At 41.9% G+C, this 23,628-nt stretch overlaps 1 protein-coding gene across 3 annotated transcripts in view; it reads right to left on the bottom strand.

The window, feature by feature from the left end:
* LOC311233175 (uncharacterized protein) overlaps window positions 1–11,347 on the bottom strand; it is a 64,590-nt gene extending 53,243 nt beyond the window's left edge. For all 3 annotated transcript variants that reach the window (XM_084320071.1, XM_084320072.1, XM_084320070.1), the window contains exons 1-3: window positions 11,190–11,347; window positions 2,370–2,427; window positions 2,191–2,276 (exon numbers count right to left, since the gene is read on the bottom strand). In XM_084320071.1, the coding sequence (XP_084176197.1) occupies window positions 2,191–2,276; window positions 2,370–2,408 (125 nt within the window). In that variant the 5' untranslated portion in view covers window positions 2,409–2,427; window positions 11,190–11,347. The remainder of the gene's footprint in view (window positions 1–2,190; window positions 2,277–2,369; window positions 2,428–11,189) is intronic.
* Between the last annotated feature and the right edge of the window lie 12,281 nt (window positions 11,348–23,628).

Consider the following 23,628-nt stretch of genomic DNA (forward strand, 5'->3'; position numbering starts at 1 on the left):
CGAGCGTCCTCAGCCTGCGGTATCCTCAGTCTGCGGCTGTCCTCAGCCTGCTGGAGACGTGGTTCTGCAGGTGGATAGTATTGGGCTTGTGGGAGGCAAGAAACAGCTTTCGTGACAGGGGAGGGTTGAATTGGATGATACGAAATTGGGATGAGAGAAAAATATAGAAAATGGGAAAAAAGTGGATAAAAAAAAATATATACCGTACTTTTCGCACTATAAGCCGCACCTGACTATAAGCCGCAGCAGCTAAATTGAATGATGTGTACATATATAAGCCGCACTGGACTATAAGCCTAATGTTTAATTACCATATGTAAGGAGTGGAGCCTGCTGCTTAATTTGACTCAACACGGGAAACCTCACCCGGCCCGGACACGGAAAGGATTGACAGATTGATTGCTCTTTCTCGATTCTGTGAGTGGTGGTGCATGGCCGTTCTTATATTGAGCTTTAAGTTCCCACCTCTACAGAGAATGACTCCCATTGGGACACAATACTGTCGGACAAATAACATTAACTCATTTACAAGTTGTATTAAGTTTAGCAAATAAGGGAACAAATAAATAACATTTCAATGCAGAAAAAAAGCAATATTTCGATTTTCGGGTTTTGTCCACATATAAGCCGCACCGTTATATAAGCCGCAGGGTCGAAAAATGGGGAAAAAAGCCGCGGCTTATAGTCCGAAAAGTACGGTATATATATATATATAACGGTGCGGCTTATATGTGACTCGACGTGACCAAACCCGAAAATGTAAAAATCTAAATATTGCTTTTTTGACTGCATTGAAATGTTATTTATCTGTTCCCTTATTTGCTAAACTTAATACAACTTGTAAATGAGTTAATTCTTGTTATTTGTCCGACAGTATTGTGTCCCAATGCTAATTACATATGGTAATTAAACATTAAAACACCTGCGGCTTATAGTCCAGTGCGGCTTATATATGTACACATTCAATTTAGCTGCTGCGGCTTATATTCAGGTGCGGCTTATAGTGCGAAAAGTACGGTATTGCTAATTCATCATACCTACTCTGAAATCAAATATGTGACAATTATTGTTTTTTTTGCGCAGGATAATAAATATGTTTTCTGTGTGTTTACAGAATTGACTATTTAGTTATATATATCGTTATTGAGATACAACATTTCCCATGTCGAGATAGAAGATTGTCCATATCGCACAGCCCTGCTATTGGATTGGATAGTCTTTATTATCCCCAAGGGGCTATTTGGTTTGCAACAGTATTAGTACATACACAGCGCAGTACACATGGCAAATATACAATAAAGACATAAATACATTCAAACATAGAATAAGAACACAGAGTATTTGTTGTGACTATACAGTAGCAGCTAAGCCTAAGCTTATTATTATTATAATATATATATATATATATTTTTTTTTTATTGTATTTAAAAATCCAACAGCTGACGGAAGAAATTATCTCAAATACCTACCGGTATTTAATTTGGCCCTCCTATAGGAGGTATACCTCCGTCCTGAAGGCAAGAGTTGAAACTCTGCATAGAGAGGGTGCTGAGGGTCAGCTAGAATGGCCTCTGCCTTGGCTTCTGAGTGGCTATGGGAGCATGATATACAGTGTGTATAAAAAAAAAAAAAAAAAAAAAAAAAAACTAACCCTGACTAACTTTACTGTCATGCACTTGTCCTAATAAACTAACCTACACTGTAACACGCAACACTTGATGAACATTGTTACTCAGCTGATAGAGTTGTACCCTTCTTGCGGTCTTGTCGTACAGAACTTGTAAGTCGCTTTGGATAAAAGCGTCAGCTAAATGACTAAATGTAAATGTAATGTAATGTGTGTGGATAATATGCTTCAATTTTGTATCCTGCATTTGTGGAAGAGTCTTGGATGTGCGTACATTTCCTCTGACTCCATGTACATCAATCCAATCACCCAGAGGTACCTTAGCTGTAACCTAGAACCTGTATCTTAACCTTACCAGTCCCTTATCTGAACCCTAACCTTACAAGTCACGTATCTTAACCCTAACCCTACCAATCCCTCATCTTAACCCTAAGTTTACCAGTCCCTTATCCTTCTAGGCCATGTGATCTAGACACAACCCTTACATCTCTGCACTGCTCTCCAAGAGGAGGAGCAATGTTTAAAATGTAATTTAACCAGCTACAAATATCACATTGACTCACAATTTATACACCACTTTCAGCAACAACGTGCCATCTTTTAAATCGTCAATGCTCTGCTCTCGCTCGTCCGTTCGCATGCTGTTGATCTGTTGATTCAGTTAAAAGTTAAGTTAGTTCAACATTATGGATGTTGAAAATAAAGTTGATGTCACCATGTCCGGGGCAGAACAGACACTTACCCAGGTCAGCAAAGCCTTCACTGCTAGGTTACCAGTCATATTTCTGGGGGTCTGCAACCTAAAATTGTCCACACAAAAATGCCTTTAAGAAAACATATTCAAGGGGAGCTCCCGTAGCTCACCGCGTATCTCGGCGCTATTTCGGCATCGGGGACAACCGTGCCTGTCACGGATCTGGGGTACACGAGTTCGACTCCCGGACTCGCCGTATTTTCTCAGAGTGTCTTCCCCTGATCTATATCCCATTCAACCCGTTTCTGTCGGTCATGCTTGACCAGAAAAAGCGATAAACGCTAAAAAATGAAGTAAAAAAAAAAAAAAAAAAAAAAACATATTCAAAACTTCTTGGTGCATCTAGCTTCCAACATTCACAGTACATAAATTCAACACTCAAATAAAGTATGATTATTGAGTGAGTGCAGAGTCTGTCCCAACTATTAACATTATTACCAGAATGTCTGTAGCATTATGGTCAACTTATTCAGGGTATCTCTCCCGGTTTCAACAAGTTCAATTTAAGACTTTAAGACCTTTTTAATACCACTTAAAAGGTAAAATTGAATACCAATTTGACAATCATACTAGCAAAAAACAAAAGCACACATAGCGATACTAAACTGGCGGTTGTACTTGCCGACAATTTAAATTCATACAAGCTCTTGTCAGATGCACCAAGCTCCCGGTAGCCCTGCAAAAAATGGCGAATACAAAAACATTTAATATATTTAAATTAAAATTACTAATTTAATACCCTGCAGAGATACCATATTATTTATTTCGTTTTTATTTATTTAACACGTTTAAAGAAATTATACTGTAAGTGCCAAAGCAGAAGCAAGAGACCCAAATGGGCCTATGAGAGAAAAATACATTAAACAAAAAACAAGCTTTCTATAAGCTCAAGATGCCCTCAATTCTGTCGGAAGAGAGTTGTTGAGTCATAATTTTTGCCTTGTTGGACAGGAATGCTCCAGCCCATCAAACACAATCTAGTAACTGGTCTGGATCACATTAAAAGTTCCACGGACTAGTACAGGACTCGGCAGGACAGCACTGTCTTATGAAGCGCCAAAGTCCTGGAATTACATTCAGTCAAAGTTAAAGTTGGAAGTTCTTCCTTCCCTTACGGAATTTGTCTGATTTAATTTCTCTATGATTCATGTTGTGTAACTGTTTTTAACTGATTGCACTGCACAATTGTTTTGTCGTTTTATTTTGTTGTACACTCAGCAGTTCTGTAAATGAGGTGGCCTCACCTCAGAGCTCACCGGAGTATAAATAAAGGTTTCAATCAATCAAGAGAAAATGAGAAACTGAAAAACATCACAGAGGGAAGGGACAGAAATACTAACAAAATAAGTATCTGCGTTAAATTTGTCAATTAGGAACTTGACCAAGAAACAGAGACTAGGTTTGTAAACATTCAGATAAGAAAATGTTCCTTTGAATTTGAAAGATAATTTGTGGTAATATGGTGGGTGTAGATGGGATGACTGCGTTGTGTTCTGCCTGTGAACCTGTGACTTTATCTGGAAATAATTATTGAAGGGATGGGAATGGAATGGACTCTCCGATACTTCAACAACAAAAGAAAACATGATACAATTTTATTTTTAAAAGAGGTGCAGATGGCTACAGAAGTTATGATTATTTGTATTTTTTTGATCAACTTTTTCTCCTTATTTTTCTCCCATCCCAATTTCGCCTCGCCAATTCTCCCCTCCCCTGTCTCAAATGTTGCTAGACTATGCATCCCACTGGTCGGCTGCAGTGAGGACGAAGCCTTGCATCACATGTCCCCTCCGGTACACGAGGAGGCAGCCGTTGCATCTTTTCATCTGTACAGCGCAATCTCTCAGTGGCGAGGAGTAACGCGTGGGAGGCTCACGCTGCCCGTTACTTCCTGATTCTGCTGTACAGGCGCACCAACCGACCTGTAGGAGTCGCTGTCCACAACGTCCAATCCCCACCCACCAGCTTTCCCACCCCTAAAAACACTGCCAATTGTGTTAGTATGAACGACCAGCCAAGCTGGTAGCAACGCCGAGAGCTGGGCTCGAACCCAGCATCTCATGCGTTAGTGGCGAGCGCCTTGCCCACTGCGCCACCAGGTTATGATTATTTTTTAAAGAGGTAGCTCAAAACAAATTATCCGATTGGTTACAGCTAGGGCTGCAACTAATGACTATTTTGGTAGTCGACTAATCTGTCGATTATTTTTTCGATTAGTCGACTAATCGAAAAACAACTATATTAAAAAATATATATATAAATTTTTTTTTTTTAACTACCTATCTTTGTGAAAGTGGCTTCTCAGCTCTGGTCCAGCTGAAGACAGAGCAGAGGAACAGATTGGACATTGAGCATGACCTCAGAGTTGCTTTGAGACTCTTGTCAGGAGGACCAAACAACATCCCCAGTTATCCCATTAGTTCCCCCAAACTTACTGTCGGTCTGTTATGTTAAGCAAGAAGTCTTCAGCTGGCTGGACCAGAGCTGAGAAGCCACTTTCACAAAGATAGGTAGTGCACAAAAAAAATAAAAAAAATCGACGCAACAATATCTCGTCGACTAATCGTTGCAGCCCTAGTTACAGCAATGGTATAGTAACTGTATACCACTTTATGACATCGTATTACTTATATCAGTGACAGTGAGTGTTAAGTTAAAGGGGCACCTCACCAAAAACAAGGCTGATCTATTTTGCACATGATCTCACACATCCAAAAACTCGAAAAACTGTTTTGCACATTCATTTAGTTTGACAGTTATTGGACAGACATTATTTTATGGCGACCAGCGATATCATCGGGACATTGAATCTTGAGTTGAGTTGTGTTAATTACAGGCCAACAAAAGTATATGGTAGCAGTCCCTATATATGAATATGACATGGTGTTGCTATCGTTTCATCTAAATAATTTCATGGAGCTGTAATGAACACAATGCAAGGATTCAATGTACACGATGACATCACTGGTGGCCATTATCGAACTAATTTACTCTCAATAACTGTCAAACCTAAATTGATGTGTGCAAATGTTTTGGGATGGGTACGAGATCCAAATAAATTCAGCCGTTTTTTTTGTTAAGTGGCCATTTAACATGAACAAACTACACAACGGCTCAATAAGTCACCAAAGTCTAATCTCTTATAGTCTCTGCAGTCACTGTTCTGCTCATTTACGCTACCGAGCGGTGCTACCAGCGGTCCTGCGCATGACCCACAATCGTTTTACGTTTTTTCACCCATAAATCTAATCTATGGCTACCTTGCTGTCGAGAGTCTCGCTGATGTTGAGCAATATCTTACACATATTTCTTTCATTGCACCTTTTGAACTGTAAGCATGTAAATATTTGCATGTACTCAAGGCTTTGCTGCTGAATGTAGAAAGTATATGATAATGTCGGTACACCCGTGTGAATGTATTGTGATTGAACATTACACACTGAGGAAGGCTATTTAAGGTGTGGCAATAAAAAAAATCAATTTAGAGTGCTTTCCTAGTCTCTTTCGAATGATCAACGACTACTACTTTTAGGATTCAGCACCCAGCTGTCAAAAGATATAGGCGTGAGTTGAACGTTTTATCTTGTTTTGTTATGCATCAAACATCGTGGGGTAATACAAGTTATAATATAAGATTATATAAATATAATCCAGCGAATTTAAAACAGCTCAGTACATCTCTGGAGCATCCTTACCCTCACTACAGGAAATGTTTACTCTACCAGGGCCACCAGGAGAGCACATAACATAATTAAGGACAGTACACACACCCAGCAGGCAGGTGATACAGGAGTCTGTCGTGGATTGTATAGGACAATTAATTTGTCTATGTAGGACGAATTCGTCTTTTCACATTAGTCTTCCACTTTTGGCCTTGTTTACACTAAATCTACAATATTTAGGGCATAACAGCATGATACAATCTTTATTAACATTGTATTTCCCATATTAACCTCAAATTGATCTCATCTGATGGACTACATTTGACTAAAGTGGGGAAAATAGAGATGTGATCTAAACATTTTCAGCTTTTTTTGCATTTTCTTGTCCTGAAATAGAATCAAGATGTGTTTGAATCTTAAAAATAACAATTTTACTGAATTCCTTGGGTCAATATTGTTTGGGGAAATGTTTTAATTTGTCTCTATATGTTGTTAACTTCAAAAGTTATGCTGTTTTCTTTTTCAGGTTTTCGTTCAGAATAGGTGTAATAAAGGGTTAGAAATAAACCCAATGGGACATTATTTCACCAGTTACCTGTTAAAATCTTAAAATAGACACTTCAAGGATTAAGTGGTGAAAAAAAATTTAGACCATGCAGGTGGACACGTTTCCATCTAGACCAGCGTTTCCCAAACTCTGGGTCGCGGACCTGTTTTTATTGGGGCGCCAATAAAAAAAAATTATAATAAAAAGAAAATTATAATACATTTTTTTTTTTTTTAATAAAAAAGCTGTATATGTGTTGATTCAGTTTGGCACCACATACTTATGTGAATCTGGGTTTTCTACTCTAGCATACCTGAAAAACAAATACAGAAACAGACTAAATGCTCAGCATGACCTCAGAATAGCACTTTCAAAAACCAAGCCCAGAATAGAAAACTTCAACCAGCCACATACCTCTCATTAGTAGGGATGGGTTATGGGTACCTTTCACATTTGAACCGATACCGGTACCGGTACCTGTGAATCGATACCGGTACCCAACGGTACCTTTTTCCGGTACTTTAGTCTCAAGAAATTTAATTGGCCTACCTCAGTCGTAAAAAAAAATCCAAACTTCAAATAACTACAATTTCGACAGTTTTCGGCTTGCCATTGCTCCGACTGCTTTGTTGTTGAATCAAGTCAAATCCTAGGTAAGCATATATTGTGCGTGTGAACGTTGACATGAAAAGAAAAAAGTAAAAAAGAAAAAAAAAAAAAAAAAAAAATCGGTTTCTCACTTGATTCGATACTCGGTAGTACCGACGTGTTTCGGTTCGGTACCTCAAAAGTACCGAATTCGGTACCCATCCCTACTCATTAGATTTCATTGTGCCATAGATGAAATGTTATACCCCTTCTAGCATGATGTCAGGTCAGTAGAATTTTTAAATAAGTCAGTACAAAATCAGAATGTTGCTCAATGTTGGGGTTTAAGGTTGAGGGACTGAGGGAGGGGGTAAGAAATGGAGAGTTGAAAAAGGGGTGAGAAAAAGGGGTTTGTTCATTTAAAAGTGTTACAAAATTGTATATGTTATGAGGTGGTGAGCAACTTAACATTACACTGATTATTGCTGTGATGTACTTTTATAATTAAATAAATACATTTCATATACATTTGAAATTCATAATTTGTGGTGTTCTTTATCAGTAGTTTATAAATGTATGTTATGGCAATTCATGGTGTATTTTTGTAAGTTTGGGTCCCAGGGAAACACCAAATTTCTCTTTTGGGTCTCGAGCTGAAAAAGTTTGGGAACCCCTGATCTAGACTAATACCTTTATGGAATCTACGCAACTGGAAACGGAAAACCTATGCACACTCGAAAATCACCTTGGTTTAATCAATCAAAATGTATTTATATAGTACATTTCATAGTCAGTACAACTCAATGTGCTTCACAGAAATAAATTATTTAATTACAGAATAATAATAAAGGGGGAACAAAGAAACCCATAATAATAATAAATAATAATAATAATAATAATAATAATAATAATAATAATAACAATAATAATAATAACAATAATAATAATAATAATAATAATAATAAAAGCTATGCAAAAGTGTATGTAAACGCAATGCTAAAAGGGTGCTTCTTAAGATTTGTTTAATGTCCAGATTCAGAAACCAGTACTCCTCGTAAAAAAAATAAAAATAAAAAATCCACGTTTAGTACTTTACAGTCTCTCGTCAGCTAACGTAGTGGGGGAGGTACAACACGCGTGTTGCTTAATAACAGCGGAACAGTGCAAAAATGCTTCCGCTTTCGTCACCGCACGCCACTACGGTAAAGCGCCTTTCTTTTCACGCCGCTTAGACAAATGCTATGGCATTTCCGCGTACATTGCAACGAATCACTTGGAACCTCGGCTGTCTTTAACTATGAGTGAACACAACTGTCTTTAACTATGAGTGAACACAACGCAACATTGTAACGTTAACGTGTAATTTACTATGGAATATAGTATATTATCGCGACGATTGTAACGTTAACGTGTACTTCGCGAATATAGTATATTATCGCGACGCGTCGTCAGACTAAACGCTGTTGTGAACACAACACATTGTAACGTTAACGTGTACTTCGCGACGCGACTCGTCAGACTAAACAGTGTTGTGAACACAACACATTGTAACGTTAACGTGTACTTTACTATGGAATATCAGAAGAAACTACTCAACCTCGGCTGTCTTTAACTAAACAGTGTTGTGAACACAACACATTGTAACGTTAACGTGTACTTAATCGCGACGCGTCGTCAGACTAAACAGTGTTGTGAACACAACACATTGTGACGTTAACGTGTACTTAACTATGGAATATCAGAAGAAACTACTCAACCTCGGCTGTCTTTAACTAAACAGTGTTTACAACACATTGTAACGTTAACGTGTACTTCGCGACGCGTCGTCAGACTAAACAGTGTTGTGAACACAACACATTGTAACGTTAACGTGTACTTTACTATGGAATATCAGAAGAAACTACTCAACCTCGGCTGTCTTTAACTATGAATGAACACAACACTCTAACTCACCATGTTTAGATAATAAAGTACTCAACCTCTACTTGTCTACTGTCTGACTGAACACAACACTAACTAACTTACCATGTTTAGATAATGAAGTACTCAACCTCTACAGTCTTTAACTATGAGTGAACACAACACTCTAACTTACCATCTTTAGATAATGAAGTATGCAACCTCTACTGTATTTAACTATGAAGGAATTACAACCTTTATTTAATGGTTAATATTTTGATAAAAGGTAATTTACTATATTTGTATGGCATTTACACTTAAAGTAGAAAAACAAAAGTAATCTGTAAAATAATAGTGAATTTCCTGTGAAAAAACATTTTTTACAGTGTACGTTACACACACAAATGCTACAGTCATTATGACACATTTTACAAAGAAAGTCTTGTATGAACTACCAGTAATATAAATAATATTAACAACAAAAATGTGTTCCATCTTCATGTCAGATGATTTTCAAAAAGGAAAATGTACTACGCCTCTGTCGTCTACTCTAAGCCATCCTAGGTTGTCAAAGTGGGCAGGGGTGAGGTGGGTTCTAGACCCATGTTACTGACCAGACACTCTATATCAGTGATGTCTGTTTACTGCAGAGTGGAGGGACTGGGAGACTATGAGCAGTTAGCTCATGTTAGCTCAGTAGTTAGCTTCATGTTAGCTCCATGTTCAATCAATCAATCAAGTACAGTTAGCTGCATGTTAGCTCCATGTTAGCTCAGCAGTTAGCTCAGCAGTTAGCTCAGTAGTTAGCTGCGTGTTAGCTCCATGTTAGCTCAGCAGTTAGCTCATGTTGCTCAATCAATCAATCAATCATGTACCTCGGCGCAGCTGAATAACAATAGGAGTGATCGCCTGCTGCGTCCATCACGTGTATGGTGATTAACCAAATTGAACCAAAGCGCCAAAGCGTGTTAATATGTAACCAAATTGAACCAATAATGTGTTATATGTGTCGAATCAAGGCGGGATCTCATGCGCATGCGCGGGCACCTCGCGAGCACGCCGGTGCACGCACCTGGGCGAAGGAAAATGAAAGGCGCATTACCGTAGTGGCGTGCGGTGACGAATGCGGAAGCATTTTTGCACTGTTCCGCTGTTATTAAGCAACAGGCCGCCCTACCCACAGCTGTAAAGGAATGTGAATCGCCCACTTTCAAAACCACTCAAGGAGCTCTACGGGAGGCTGCAATTCGAAACTGGCCCCTGTAAATGTCCGACCTAACCCAACCCCCTCCAATGTACAGTAAATGACCTAACCCAAGAATACACGAGACCAAGTATGGTTTCGTCGATAATCCAATGTACAGTTTTGCTTGTACAGTTGTAGTCCCCCACCTACCCAACCACCTCCAATGTGGTTTCTACGTCAAGTGTATACCCTCTTTTTTAGACTCGTCTTGTATCACAAACAGTACTGTATTTGCAAATCTGGTATGTTATAAATGTATAGATGTAGCAGTACTGTCTATCTGCATGTCCTGATGAATTGAAAATGGGGGACCTGATGTAAACAAGACTAAAGTCTTTCTCTGGTCTGCATCCCCTTAACAATTGTGTGCATTGAGCTGTACTGTACTGTACCCATTCTGCGATCTGTTAATCATCAAAGTCGAGGGCCGCTGCTGAGATCAGTTTAGGGTTTTTTGACCACAAAACAAACAAAAGTTCGTCCAAACTGACAACAGCGGCACGGTTGACTTAGGGGCTACTATGAAGGATACTAACTAACTATTCTAAACATTCACGTAACGTTAGCTAATTAATGTAGTAAGTTACACGTTAACCATTATACTTCATAATAAAGTATGATCTCCGACTACAGTGCGTCTACTTGTAACAGTCTTAGCAGATTTTAATTTGTTATTATTTATTGTGCCTATATATAACGTTGTGAATTGTCTTGATAAACGGTATTGCTTTGTAAGCTCGTCGTCGATAGGATACCCTCCGTGTCTTACGATTTGAAATAAAGGTTTAAAATTAAATACAATAATTATACTAGCTAATAATGTAACTTAACGTTAGCCGTTGCCGTGATGTAAAACGTTTACTTACCTCGCTGTGGAACCAGCAAGTTCGATAAGGCAGTAAATCAGCGAAAAACAGCTTGTAAGCTCGTCGTCGCTAAGATAACCTCCGTGTCTTACGTGTTGAAATAAAGGTTTTAAATGCAATTAAATAATTACACTAGCTATTGTAACACAACATCAGCCGTCCGTTGCCGCGAGGTAAACGTTGTGTTTTGTACAGCAGCGCGTTCAAAATCCCAGCACCAAATTGAACCAACCAATCCGCTGTCAGGATTAAGCTCTTCCGCTTCTTCTTCTTATTTGATTGGCGGTTGGCAACCAACCATTAAGGTGCATTACCTTGACAGGGATGAATGAATGAAAACTTTATTTAACAGATTGCAAAATGTGGTACCACTACACTTCCGCGTTACATTGAAATCAGGGAGGAGATTGCGGGGGGGTCAAATGAATGGATGTGGACGAGAGCCGTGATGGAAGTGGTTGCCGATACGGCTGTGGGGGTGCTAGAGACATGATCGAATAGACGTTTATGCGCCTCGCTCTCCTGAACACGGCGTGACCCATAACTAATCGATCAGATTTGCTGATGAATTGAAAATGGGGGACCCTGGTGGAAACAAGACGAAAGTCTTTCTCTGGTCTGCATCCCCTTAACAATTGTGTGTATTGAGCTGTACTGTATTGTACCCATTCTGCAATCTGTTAATAAAGTTTTCAATCAATCAATCAATCAATTCAATCAATCAATCAATCAGAACTAAATCGGCAGAGAAAAAGCCCATTTTAAAGCACCTATTCCGCATGGACATGCGCAGAGTGCCCATGGAGTCTGGACGACGCTCGAATGAATGTGGACTGTTCTATCAGAGGGGGAGCTTCGGTGGCCAGCCGAACAGGATAATGAAAAAATGATCCCACTAAATGGCCAGACGCGTCTTATGGCGACATCTACAATTACCTCATTGAGTCTACAGGTAGACCAATGTTTATATTTAAGTGCAGCGGTCTGTAGCCACTTACATGACCATCGAAGCTCCCCCCTCTGATACAACAGTCCACATTCATTCGAGCGTCATCTCGCGTCGTCCAGACTCCATGGGCACTCTGCGCATGTCCATGCGGAATAGGTGCTGTAAAATGGGCTTTTTCTCTGCCGATTTAGTTCTGATCGATTAGTTATGGGTCACGCCGTGTTCAGGAGAGCGAGGCGCATAAACGTCTATTCGATCATGTCTCTAGCACCCCCACAGCCGTATCGGCAACCACTTACATCACGGCTCTCGTCCACATTCATTCATTTGACCCCCGCAATCTCCTCCCTGATTTCAGAATCCCGGAAGTGTTACGGTGGTCTATACCTGTTCTATAGATATCTATGGTCTATACAGTACGGCTCAATACATACAATTGTTAAGGGATGCAGACCTGAGAAAGACGTTTGTCTTGTTTCCATCAGGGTCCCCCATTTTCAATTCATATAGACATTTATGACATACACAACATACATGACATTTATGGCATAGGGACATATAGGTATTTAGTACTGATACATTTGTGACATAAACTGTATTCAAATATACAGTACTGTTACCCCTAGATCCTGACAGAGTATATACATATGATGGGGAGGGGACTGTACATTAGGAGGGGGTGGGTGGGTGGGAGAGAAATATACATACGGCGGGGAGGGAATATATACATGCGGTGGGGAGGAGACTGTCTATTAGGAGGTGGTGGGGGTTTTGGGCATTTACGGTGGCCATTTTTCGAATTGCAGCCTCCCGTAGGTGCTCTTTAAGAGCGGTTTTGAATGTGGGTAGGGATTCACATTCCTTTACAGCTTTGGGTAGGGCGTTCCACATTGTTGTGGCATAATTGCGAAACGTGTTTAGTCCCTTGTTTGAGCCGAATCTGGGTTTAACATGATTTGTTGAGCTTCCTCTGGTGTAGTGGTTGTGGTATTCACTGACCTTTGGGAAGTATTTTGACATGTACATGGGTACCCCGGTCGTATAGTGTATCTTGTAGACCAGGCCCATTGCAAGTACAGGGAACATTTTTAAATGAAAGAAATAAACAAATTGGGGAAAACATTTTAAAAGAAAGAAATGAACAGAATGGGGGGGGGGGGGTATTCAATCCCATCTATTAATCCGGTTTATTTCAAATACTGTATTAGACTGTATATTGTAGCTGTATTTCCCAGTAAACTCCCTATAGTAAAACATAGCTTGACTTTCTGAATGGCTGATTTCAGTGACTTTCTGTTCCTCATACTTATATTGCATTCCAGTAACACATGCTGAACAGTTTCAAGGTTATTGCAGTGTGCACAAATGCCAGTTGGGCGTTTCCCTATCCTATGCAGTAGCGTCCAGCTGCAGCTGGGAACGAGGTTATCACTAGACGCTGTGGCAGCCAGAGAGAGCGCGCTGATTGGCGGAGAGTACGGAAGTTAGCGCTGATTGGCGGAGAGTACGGAAGTTTCTCTACCACAGAGCACGCGCTGATTGGCGGAGAGGGGACGTCACTCGACATTGGGCCTAGCCCCTCACCCTCGACCAAGCTCAGTTGAGACGTGCGGTTGGAGAGAGGAGGCCGGCCGCTTTTTACTGTTCCGCAACTGTAGCTACTTCCGGGGTAGGCCTGATTGGCCCCGACAGGCACGTGACAGGCGCGGCCACGCCCCGCACCACGCGGCCGCCTCAGGACGCGCAACTTTCTCTGCCGCGCATTATGTAGTAGTAATACGCCCTAGTTCACTATCCAGAAATAGCTCAATTGGCAATGCTGCATTGGTGTGGATCCTACTGTCCGTTGCTGGCGAGTTCGATTCCCTTCAATTTTTTTTTTTTTTTTTTTTTTTTAAACGTGCATTCGGTCGCCGTTAAGTTTAGGCATGTTAACTTTAAGCATTGTTTCGGAGTTGGTTAAGGTTAGGCATTGTTTCGGAGTTGGTTATGGTTAGAAAGGTTAAGTTTAGGCGCTGTTAAGGAGCTGGTTAAGGTTAGAGTTTGTCTTAGAGAATGGCAATATTCTTTCGGAGTTGGTTATGCCTTATGGTTAAGGTTAGGCATGGTTAAGGTTAAGGTTAGGCATAGTTTCGGAGTTGCTTAAGGTTAAAGGGTTAAGTTTAGGCGCTGTTAAGGAGCTGGTTAAGGTTAGAGTTTGTCTTAGAGAATGGCAATATTCTTTCGGAGTTGGTTATGCCTTATGGTTAAGGTTAGGCATGGTTAAGGTTAAGGTTAGGCATAGTTTCGGAGTTGCTTAAGGTTAAAGGGTTAAGTTTAGGCGCTGTTAAGGAGCTGGTTAAGGTTAGAGTTTGTCTTAGAGAATGGCAATATTCTTTCGGAGTTGGTTATGCCTTATGGTTAAGGTTAGGCATGGTTAAGGTTAAGGTTAGGCATAGTTTCGGAGTTGCTTAAGGTTAAAGGGTTAAGTTTAGGCGCTGTTAAGGAGCTGGTTAAGGTTAGAGTTTGTCTTAGGCTACGTTTAGACGAGCGTTTTGTGAACAGAAACCGCAAAAGTCGTCTTGCGGTTTCACTTTTAATTTTACGTTTAGACGAGCGTTTTGGGGTGGAATTCTCCGTGCAGACGACGCTGTAACGACGGAGCCCTGCTGTCACACGATTGGCGCATATGTCACATGACGTGCTGTGAAGACCCGCCCTACTCTGCCTCTGATTCGCAGACTGTGGATGGGGAATGTGATTGGACCAAAGCAGCGTCACTCACAGACAGTGGGTCCACTCACGCCGCGGGACAGATTCTTGTGTATTTAACCCTTTCACTGCCACACAACAGCCGGTTGTGTGATAGTAAAGGGTTAACCTTCTGTCGTGTGGCAGTGAAAGGGTTAAAAGTACTGCCAATGTAGCCTTCAGGTGATCTCCGTTGATATAGTCAGACATACTTGCTTTGTTTACGTCTCGGCTACTGGCGCATACCTGCTACCTGTGACGTAAGCAGTACGCGCGACCAGAGCCGTGACAACCCTTTCGTCATCGTTTTAACAGATTTATACGTTTGACAGTTTAGACGAGAGCGCAAAGCTTTTGCGTTTCTAGGAATTCCACCCTGGAAGGTAGTCTCACTTTTTTGCGATTTCACCCCGTAAAAACGCCGTTTCCGTATAAACTAAAGGCACATCCGAAAAAATATTTTTGCGGATTCACCTGCTAGCGTTTCCGTCTAAACGGCAATAGACAGCCTATTTCCGCATTTCCGAGCGACAGCTGTCAGCAGCCTCGTTGCGCGTCCTGAGGCTGCCGCGGGGCGTGGCCGCGCCTGTCACGTGCCTGTCGGGGCCAATCAGGCCTACCCCGGAAGTAACTTACTGTTGCGGAACAGTAACAGGCGTCGCGGCCAGGAATTGATTGAAAACTTTATTAACAGATTGCAGAATGGGTAGTAGAATACAGTAAAATACTTCCCCAACCCTAACCTCTATGGTTGAGGGTCTATGTTGCTTTGTTACAGGAAGGATTACCAGCCCTGTCACTCTAACCTCTAATACGCCCTACTCAGTTTACTTGTTTTATTGCACAATGTCGTTCTATTGGATTCCATTATATATTACTATTGTATTATGCAAATCGTTGCGGGCAAGTTCGATAAGGCAGTAAATCAGCGAAAAACAGCTTGTAAGCTCGTCGTCGCTAAGATAACCTCCGTGTCTTACGTGTTGAAATAAAGGTTTTAAATGCAATTAAATAATTACACTAGCTATTGTAACACAACATCAGCCGTCCGTTGCCGCGAGGTAAACGTTGTGTTTTGTACAGCAGCGCGTTCAAAATCCCAGCACCAAATTGAACCAACCAATCCGCTGTCAGGATTAAGCTCTTCCGCTTCTTCTTCTTATTTGATTGGCGGTTGGCAACCAACCATTAAGGTGCATTACCTTGACAGGGATGAATGAATGAAAACTTTATTTAACAGATTGCAAAATGTGGTACCACTACACTTCCGCGTTACATTGAAATCAGGGAGGAGATTGCGGGGGGGTCAAATGAATGGATGTGGACGAGAGCCGTGATGGAAGTGGTTGCCGATACGGCTGTGGGGGTGCTAGAGACATGATCGAATAGACGTTTATGCGCCTCGCTCTCCTGAACACGGCGTGACCCATAACTAATCGATCAGATTTGCTGATGAATTGAAAATGGGGGACCCTGGTGGAAACAAGACGAAAGTCTTTCTCTGGTCTGCATCCCCTTAACAATTGTGTGTATTGAGCTGTACTGTATTGTACCCATTCTGCAATCTGTTAATAAAGTTTTCAATCAATCAATCAATCAATTCAATCAATCAATCAATCAGAACTAAATCGGCAGAGAAAAAGCCCATTTTAAAGCACCTATTCCGCATGGACATGCGCAGAGTGCCCATGGAGTCTGGACGACGCTCGAATGAATGTGGACTGTTCTATCAGAGGGGGAGCTTCGGTGGCCAGCCGAACAGGATAATGAAAAAATGATCCCACTAAATGGCCAGACGCGTCTTATGGCGACATCTACAATTACCTCATTGAGTCTACAGGTAGACCAATGTTTATATTTAAGTGCAGCGGTCTGTAGCCACTTACATGACCATCGAAGCTCCCCCCTCTGATACAACAGTCCACATTCATTCGAGCGTCATCTCGCGTCGTCCAGACTCCATGGGCACTCTGCGCATGTCCATGCGGAATAGGTGCTGTAAAATGGGCTTTTTCTCTGCCGATTTAGTTCTGATCGATTAGTTATGGGTCACGCCGTGTTCAGGAGAGCGAGGCGCATAAACGTCTATTCGATCATGTCTCTAGCACCCCCACAGCCGTATCGGCAACCACTTACATCACGGCTCTCGTCCACATTCATTCATTTGACCCCCGCAATCTCCTCCCTGATTTCAGAATCCCGGAAGTGTTACGGTGGTCTATACCTGTTCTATAGATATCTATGGTCTATACAGTACGGCTCAATACATACAATTGTTAAGGGATGCAGACCTGAGAAAGACGTTTGTCTTGTTTCCATCAGGGTCCCCCATTTTCAATTCATATAGACATTTATGACATACACAACATACATGACATTTATGGCATAGGGACATATAGGTATTTAGTACTGATACATTTGTGACATAAACTGTATTCAAATATACAGTACTGTTACCCCTAGATCCTGACAGAGTATATACATATGATGGGGAGGGGACTGTACATTAGGAGGGGGTGGGTGGGTGGGAGAGAAATATACATACGGCGGGGAGGGAATATATACATGCGGTGGGGAGGAGACTGTCTATTAGGAGGTGGTGGGGGTTTTGGGCATTTACGGTGGCCATTTTTCGAATTGCAGCCTCCCGTAGGTGCTCTTTAAGAGCGGTTTTGAATGTGGGTAGGGATTCACATTCCTTTACAGCTTTGGGTAGGGCGTTCCACATTGTTGTGGCATAATTGCGAAACGTGTTTAGTCCCTTGTTTGAGCCGAATCTGGGTTTAACATGATTTGTTGAGCTTCCTCTGGTGTAGTGGTTGTGGTATTCACTGACCTTTGGGAAGTATTTTGACATGTACATGGGTACCCCGGTCGTATAGTGTATCTTGTAGACCAGGCCCATTGCAAGTACAGGGAACATTTTTAAATGAAAGAAATAAACAAATTGGGGAAAACATTTTAAAAGAAAGAAATGAACAGAATGGGGGGGGGGGGGTATTCAATCCCATCTATTAATCCGGTTTATTTCAAATACTGTATTAGACTGTATATTGTAGCTGTATTTCCCAGTAAACTCCCTATAGTAAAACATAGCTTGACTTTCTGAATGGCTGATTTCAGTGACTTTCTGTTCCTCATACTTATATTGCATTCCAGTAACACATGCTGAACAGTTTCAAGGTTATTGCAGTGTGCACAAATGCCAGTTGGGCGTTTCCCTATCCTATGCAGTAGCGTCCAGCTGCAGCTGGGAACGAGGTTATCACTAGACGCTGTGGCAGCCAGAGAGAGCGCGCTGATTGGCGGAGAGTACGGAAGTTAGCGCTGATTGGCGGAGAGTACGGAAGTTTCTCTACCACAGAGCACGCGCTGATTGGCGGAGAGGGGACGTCACTCGACATTGGGCCTAGCCCCTCACCCTCGACCAAGCTCAGTTGAGACGTGCGGTTGGAGAGAGGAGGCCGGCCGCTTTTTACTGTTCCGCAACTGTAGCTACTTCCGGGGTAGGCCTGATTGGCCCCGACAGGCACGTGACAGGCGCGGCCACGCCCCGCACCACGCGGCCGCCTCAGGACGCGCAACTTTCTCTGCCGCGCATTATGTAGTAGTAATACGCCCTAGTTCACTATCCAGAAATAGCTCAATTGGCAATGCTGCATTGGTGTGGATCCTACTGTCCGTTGCTGGCGAGTTCGATTCCCTTCAATTTTTTTTTTTTTTTTTTTTTTTTAAACGTGCATTCGGTCGCCGTTAAGTTTAGGCATGTTAACTTTAAGCATTGTTTCGGAGTTGGTTAAGGTTAGGCATTGTTTCGGAGTTGGTTATGGTTAGAAAGGTTAAGTTTAGGCGCTGTTAAGGAGCTGGTTAAGGTTAGAGTTTGTCTTAGAGAATGGCAATATTCTTTCGGAGTTGGTTATGCCTTATGGTTAAGGTTAGGCATGGTTAAGGTTAAGGTTAGGCATAGTTTCGGAGTTGCTTAAGGTTAAAGGGTTAAGTTTAGGCGCTGTTAAGGAGCTGGTTAAGGTTAGAGTTTGTCTTAGAGAATGGCAATATTCTTTCGGAGTTGGTTATGCCTTATGGTTAAGGTTAGGCATGGTTAAGGTTAAGGTTAGGCATAGTTTCGGAGTTGCTTAAGGTTAAAGGGTTAAGTTTAGGCGCTGTTAAGGAGCTGGTTAAGGTTAGAGTTTGTCTTAGAGAATGGCAATATTCTTTCGGAGTTGGTTATGCCTTATGGTTAAGGTTAGGCATGGTTAAGGTTAAGGTTAGGCATAGTTTCGGAGTTGCTTAAGGTTAAAGGGTTAAGTTTAGGCGCTGTTAAGGAGCTGGTTAAGGTTAGAGTTTGTCTTAGGCTACGTTTAGACGAGCGTTTTGTGAACAGAAACCGCAAAAGTCGTCTTGCGGTTTCACTTTTAATTTTACGTTTAGACGAGCGTTTTGGGGTGGAATTCTCCGTGCAGACGACGCTGTAACGACGGAGCCCTGCTGTCACACGATTGGCGCATATGTCACATGACGTGCTGTGAAGACCCGCCCTACTCTGCCTCTGATTCGCAGACTGTGGATGGGGAATGTGATTGGACCAAAGCAGCGTCACTCACAGACAGTGGGTCCACTCACGCCGCGGGACAGATTCTTGTGTATTTAACCCTTTCACTGCCACACAACAGCCGGTTGTGTGATAGTAAAGGGTTAACCTTCTGTCGTGTGGCAGTGAAAGGGTTAAAAGTACTGCCAATGTAGCCTTCAGGTGATCTCCGTTGATATAGTCAGACATACTTGCTTTGTTTACGTCTCGGCTACTGGCGCATACCTGCTACCTGTGACGTAAGCAGTACGCGCGACCAGAGCCGTGACAACCCTTTCGTCATCGTTTTAACAGATTTATACGTTTGACAGTTTAGACGAGAGCGCAAAGCTTTTGCGTTTCTAGGAATTCCACCCTGGAAGGTAGTCTCACTTTTTTGCGATTTCACCCCGTAAAAACGCCGTTTCCGTATAAACTAAAGGCACATCCGAAAAAATATTTTTGCGGATTCACCTGCTAGCGTTTCCGTCTAAACGGCAATAGACAGCCTATTTCCGCATTTCCGAGCGACAGCTGTCAGCAGCCTCGTTGCGCGTCCTGAGGCTGCCGCGGGGCGTGGCCGCGCCTGTCACGTGCCTGTCGGGGCCAATCAGGCCTACCCCGGAAGTAACTTACTGTTGCGGAACAGTAACAGGCGTCGCGGCCAGGAATTGATTGAAAACTTTATTAACAGATTGCAGAATGGGTAGTAGAATACAGTAAAATACTTCCCCAACCCTAACCTCTATGGTTGAGGGTCTATGTTGCTTTGTTACAGGAAGGATTACCAGCCCTGTCACTCTAACCTCTAATACGCCCTACTCAGTTTACTTGTTTTATTGCACAATGTCGTTCTATTGGATTCCATTATATATTACTATTGTATTATGCAAATCGTTGCGGGCAAGACCCCCCGCATTTCATTTCATTGTATACTCTACCACCTGAGACAGTTAAGGAAGTTCAGAGTATCTGGGAAGATACTCCAGTCCTTCTACTCCGGAGCTGTAGAGAGCATCTTGACTGGAAACATCACTGCCTGGTATGGAAACAGCACGGCACAGGACAAGAAGGCCCTACAGAGAGTGCACAATGTCATTCTATTGGATTCTATTTTATATTATTACTATTGTATTATGCACATCGTTGCGGGCAAGACCACCCGCATTTCATTGTATACTCGTATGCCGTGACAAATAAAACTCTTGACTTGACTACTTGTATGCCGTGACAAATAAAACTCTTGACTTGACCTTAACCTCTCTTAGATGAGGGTCTAAACCTAACCCTTAAGAGAAACTTCCGTACTTTCCGCCAATCAGCGCACGCTCTCTGTGGCTGCCACCGCGTCTAGTGAGGGGATCGCTCCGGTCATGGTGCTGCAGCTGGAGGCTATTGGAATAGTGTCATTTAATCCAGTGTGACCTATCCTGAGACGGGTAATGACTGTCTCTTCTTTCCGGTTCCTGCCCATACCACTTCCTATTCCAATTTCTTCTGAATGTTGTACAAATGTCTTCCCGTTTCAATTCTGTTAGTTTTCTTACCATAATTCCTGCATGTGTGTTTTGATGATTGATTTGACCTCAGCTTTACTAAGTGGAATATCCATTTCTATTGTTTGTGACTTGTGAGTGGTTGTTTAGCTAATAAATCCACCTTTTCGTTTCCTTCTACCCCTACATGGGCAGGAACCCAAACAAAGCCAACAGACATACATATACATTTCATAAATTAAATTAATCTTAAAAACAATATCCCGTCTGCATGATTTCAGTGATCTAATACTGGACAGTGCTGCCCAGCTGTCAGAAGCAATTACTGGGCGGCTGGGTGGCGTAGCGGAGATTGCGCTCGTCACCAATGCAAGAGCAGGGTTCCCACGCTTGCCGTGATTTTTTTCCATGCTACCTCCTGATTTTCCAGGTACCATATTAAGTGATGATCTATAGGGCCCTGAAGCTTCCCCCCCCCCCCCCCCCCCCAACCCCTTGGAAAACTGACTACTTACTTGATTTAAAAGATGTGCCAGTCAAGTCTACATTGTAAATTTTTAGAGATGATGTCTTATTGATAATATCAATGCATGAAATAATGCAACAAGCTGTGGGGAACAAGCTGTAGGGAACTGCTCCCGCCTACCTCCGGTCAATGGTCTCCAACTACACACCCTCAAGACCCCTATGCTCTGCATCTTCTGGCCGCCTCAGACCTACTCCTATCCAAGCTCCGGGAGGGTCATCAAAGAGAAGTCGCCTATTCTCAGTCCTTGCCCCACAATGGTGGAATGAACTACCCACCCCAGTTAGGACAGCCGAAACACGTCCAATCTTTTGCCGTCGACTAAAGACGCACTTCTTCAAGCATTATCTGAATTAAAAGAAAAAGAAAATCTAACCCTAACTAACCATACTGTAATGCACTTGTCCTAATAAACTAACCTACACTGTAGCACTAAACACTTTGATGAACATTGTTACTCAGCTGATAGAGTTGTGCCCTTCCTGATGGCTTGTCGTACAGAACTTGTAAGTCGCTTTGGATAAAAGCAGCTAAATGACTAAATGTAAATGTAGATGAACAACAATTTATTGAACTGGAACTTTGAAACACATGAGCACTGGGATTGATATAATGTTCTCTCTTCCACTCCTCTCCCATCTCATCCTGTCCTCTTCTCTCCACACCTCCCCTCGTGTCCGCTCCCGTCTTCTCTTCCTACTCTTCTCAACTCCTCTCCACTCGCTTTTCCTGTCATCCTCTACTATCCTCTTCTTCTCCTTTCATCTTCGCCCCTCTTCTCTTCCTCCTCCCCCTTTCCTTTATTATTAGTCTTATTAGATTATGAGACTTACGTAGAAGGGGTAGTATGCCTACTCTTACTCTGTAAAATCTTGTGTAAATCAAACTAATTAACCTAAAAGGGAAAAGTTCAAGTTTCTTTAATAGTTGTCATACAGAAGTACAGAATACTTTTATACAAAATGCTTCTTACTGTTACGCTCCAGAGACTGTGCAAGACAAGATAAGTATGAAATAAAATAACATAGTATAGCATGTAAATTAGAAGTAAAAAAAACGAGGTCAGTGTTCAGTATAGACATATGTACAATGTTCGATGCATAATACTTAACTGAGTTATCATATAACAATATACTATGCAGTGTACTAATATACAATACTATATAGTGCAAAGCAGAAATGGGATGAGGTACAATTTACAGTAGGTGTACGAGTTGTAGTGCAAATCCTTTATCAATAAATATAAAGTGTGTTTGTGTGATCTAAAGTGTGGAGAGTGGGTGCTGCAGTGTGTGGTTTGTTTAAGTGAGTGTGTGCGTGTGGGTGTGTGTGCTATGTGCAATTGATGGTTGTTGCATAGTGTTTATTGTTCGTTGAGCAGCCTGATGGCCTGGGGATAGAAGCTTCTTCCGAGTCTTTCTGTACTCGCCTTAAGACTCCGGTATCGCTTGCCTGACCGCAGCAGTTCAAAGAGGCAGTTGTTCGGGTGGCTGGAGTCCTTGATGATTCTCTTCGCCTTCCCCGTGCACCGCTTGTTGTAAATGTTCTGGAGGGTGGGAAGCCCCCCTCCAATTGTGCTTTCGGCTGAACGTGTCACTCTTTGTAGTCTGCTACGGTCTTGTGCAGTGCTATTCCCAAACCAGGAGGTGATGTTGCCAGTCAGGATGGAACATAAGGCTGGTTCCCCTGTGGTTCCTCAGTACAGCAACCCCACTAGTAAGCTTAGCTTAACAGTATAGATGTATAGAATCAGTCTAGGCATGATCTGATTTTTCAAAAATGTTCCTATTTAGTAGCATAATTCTTTTTAAGAAAAAAAACGAAAAATCACAAAATAGCTAAAAGTAGATGATTTGAATGAATGTTACAAAATGTATCAAGACTAGACTATGCATGTCAACTAGTATAGAAGTAATGTCACAGCCTAATGTGAAAATGTATTGGTAGTTAGCTAGCAATGTAAGCTAGCTAGCCAACACTAGCTAGTAGCTAGTTAGTTAGCAAACTGAATGTTAGCTAGCAAGATTGCACTCCATGTGCTTGCATAATTAACAAAATCCAAAACAAACTCAAGTTGCTAGCTAGTTCGCAAGATTGCACTGCTTACTAACTAACGTTGATAAACCCAGGTTTACCAGTTAAAACACAGCTACAGTACTTTGAGGATAAAC

The sequence above is a fragment of the Notolepis coatsorum genome, assembly GCF_963971535.1.
Source record: "Notolepis coatsorum genome assembly, chromosome: 1".
In the NCBI taxonomy this organism is placed as follows: Eukaryota; Metazoa; Chordata; class Actinopteri; order Aulopiformes; family Paralepididae; genus Notolepis; species Notolepis coatsorum.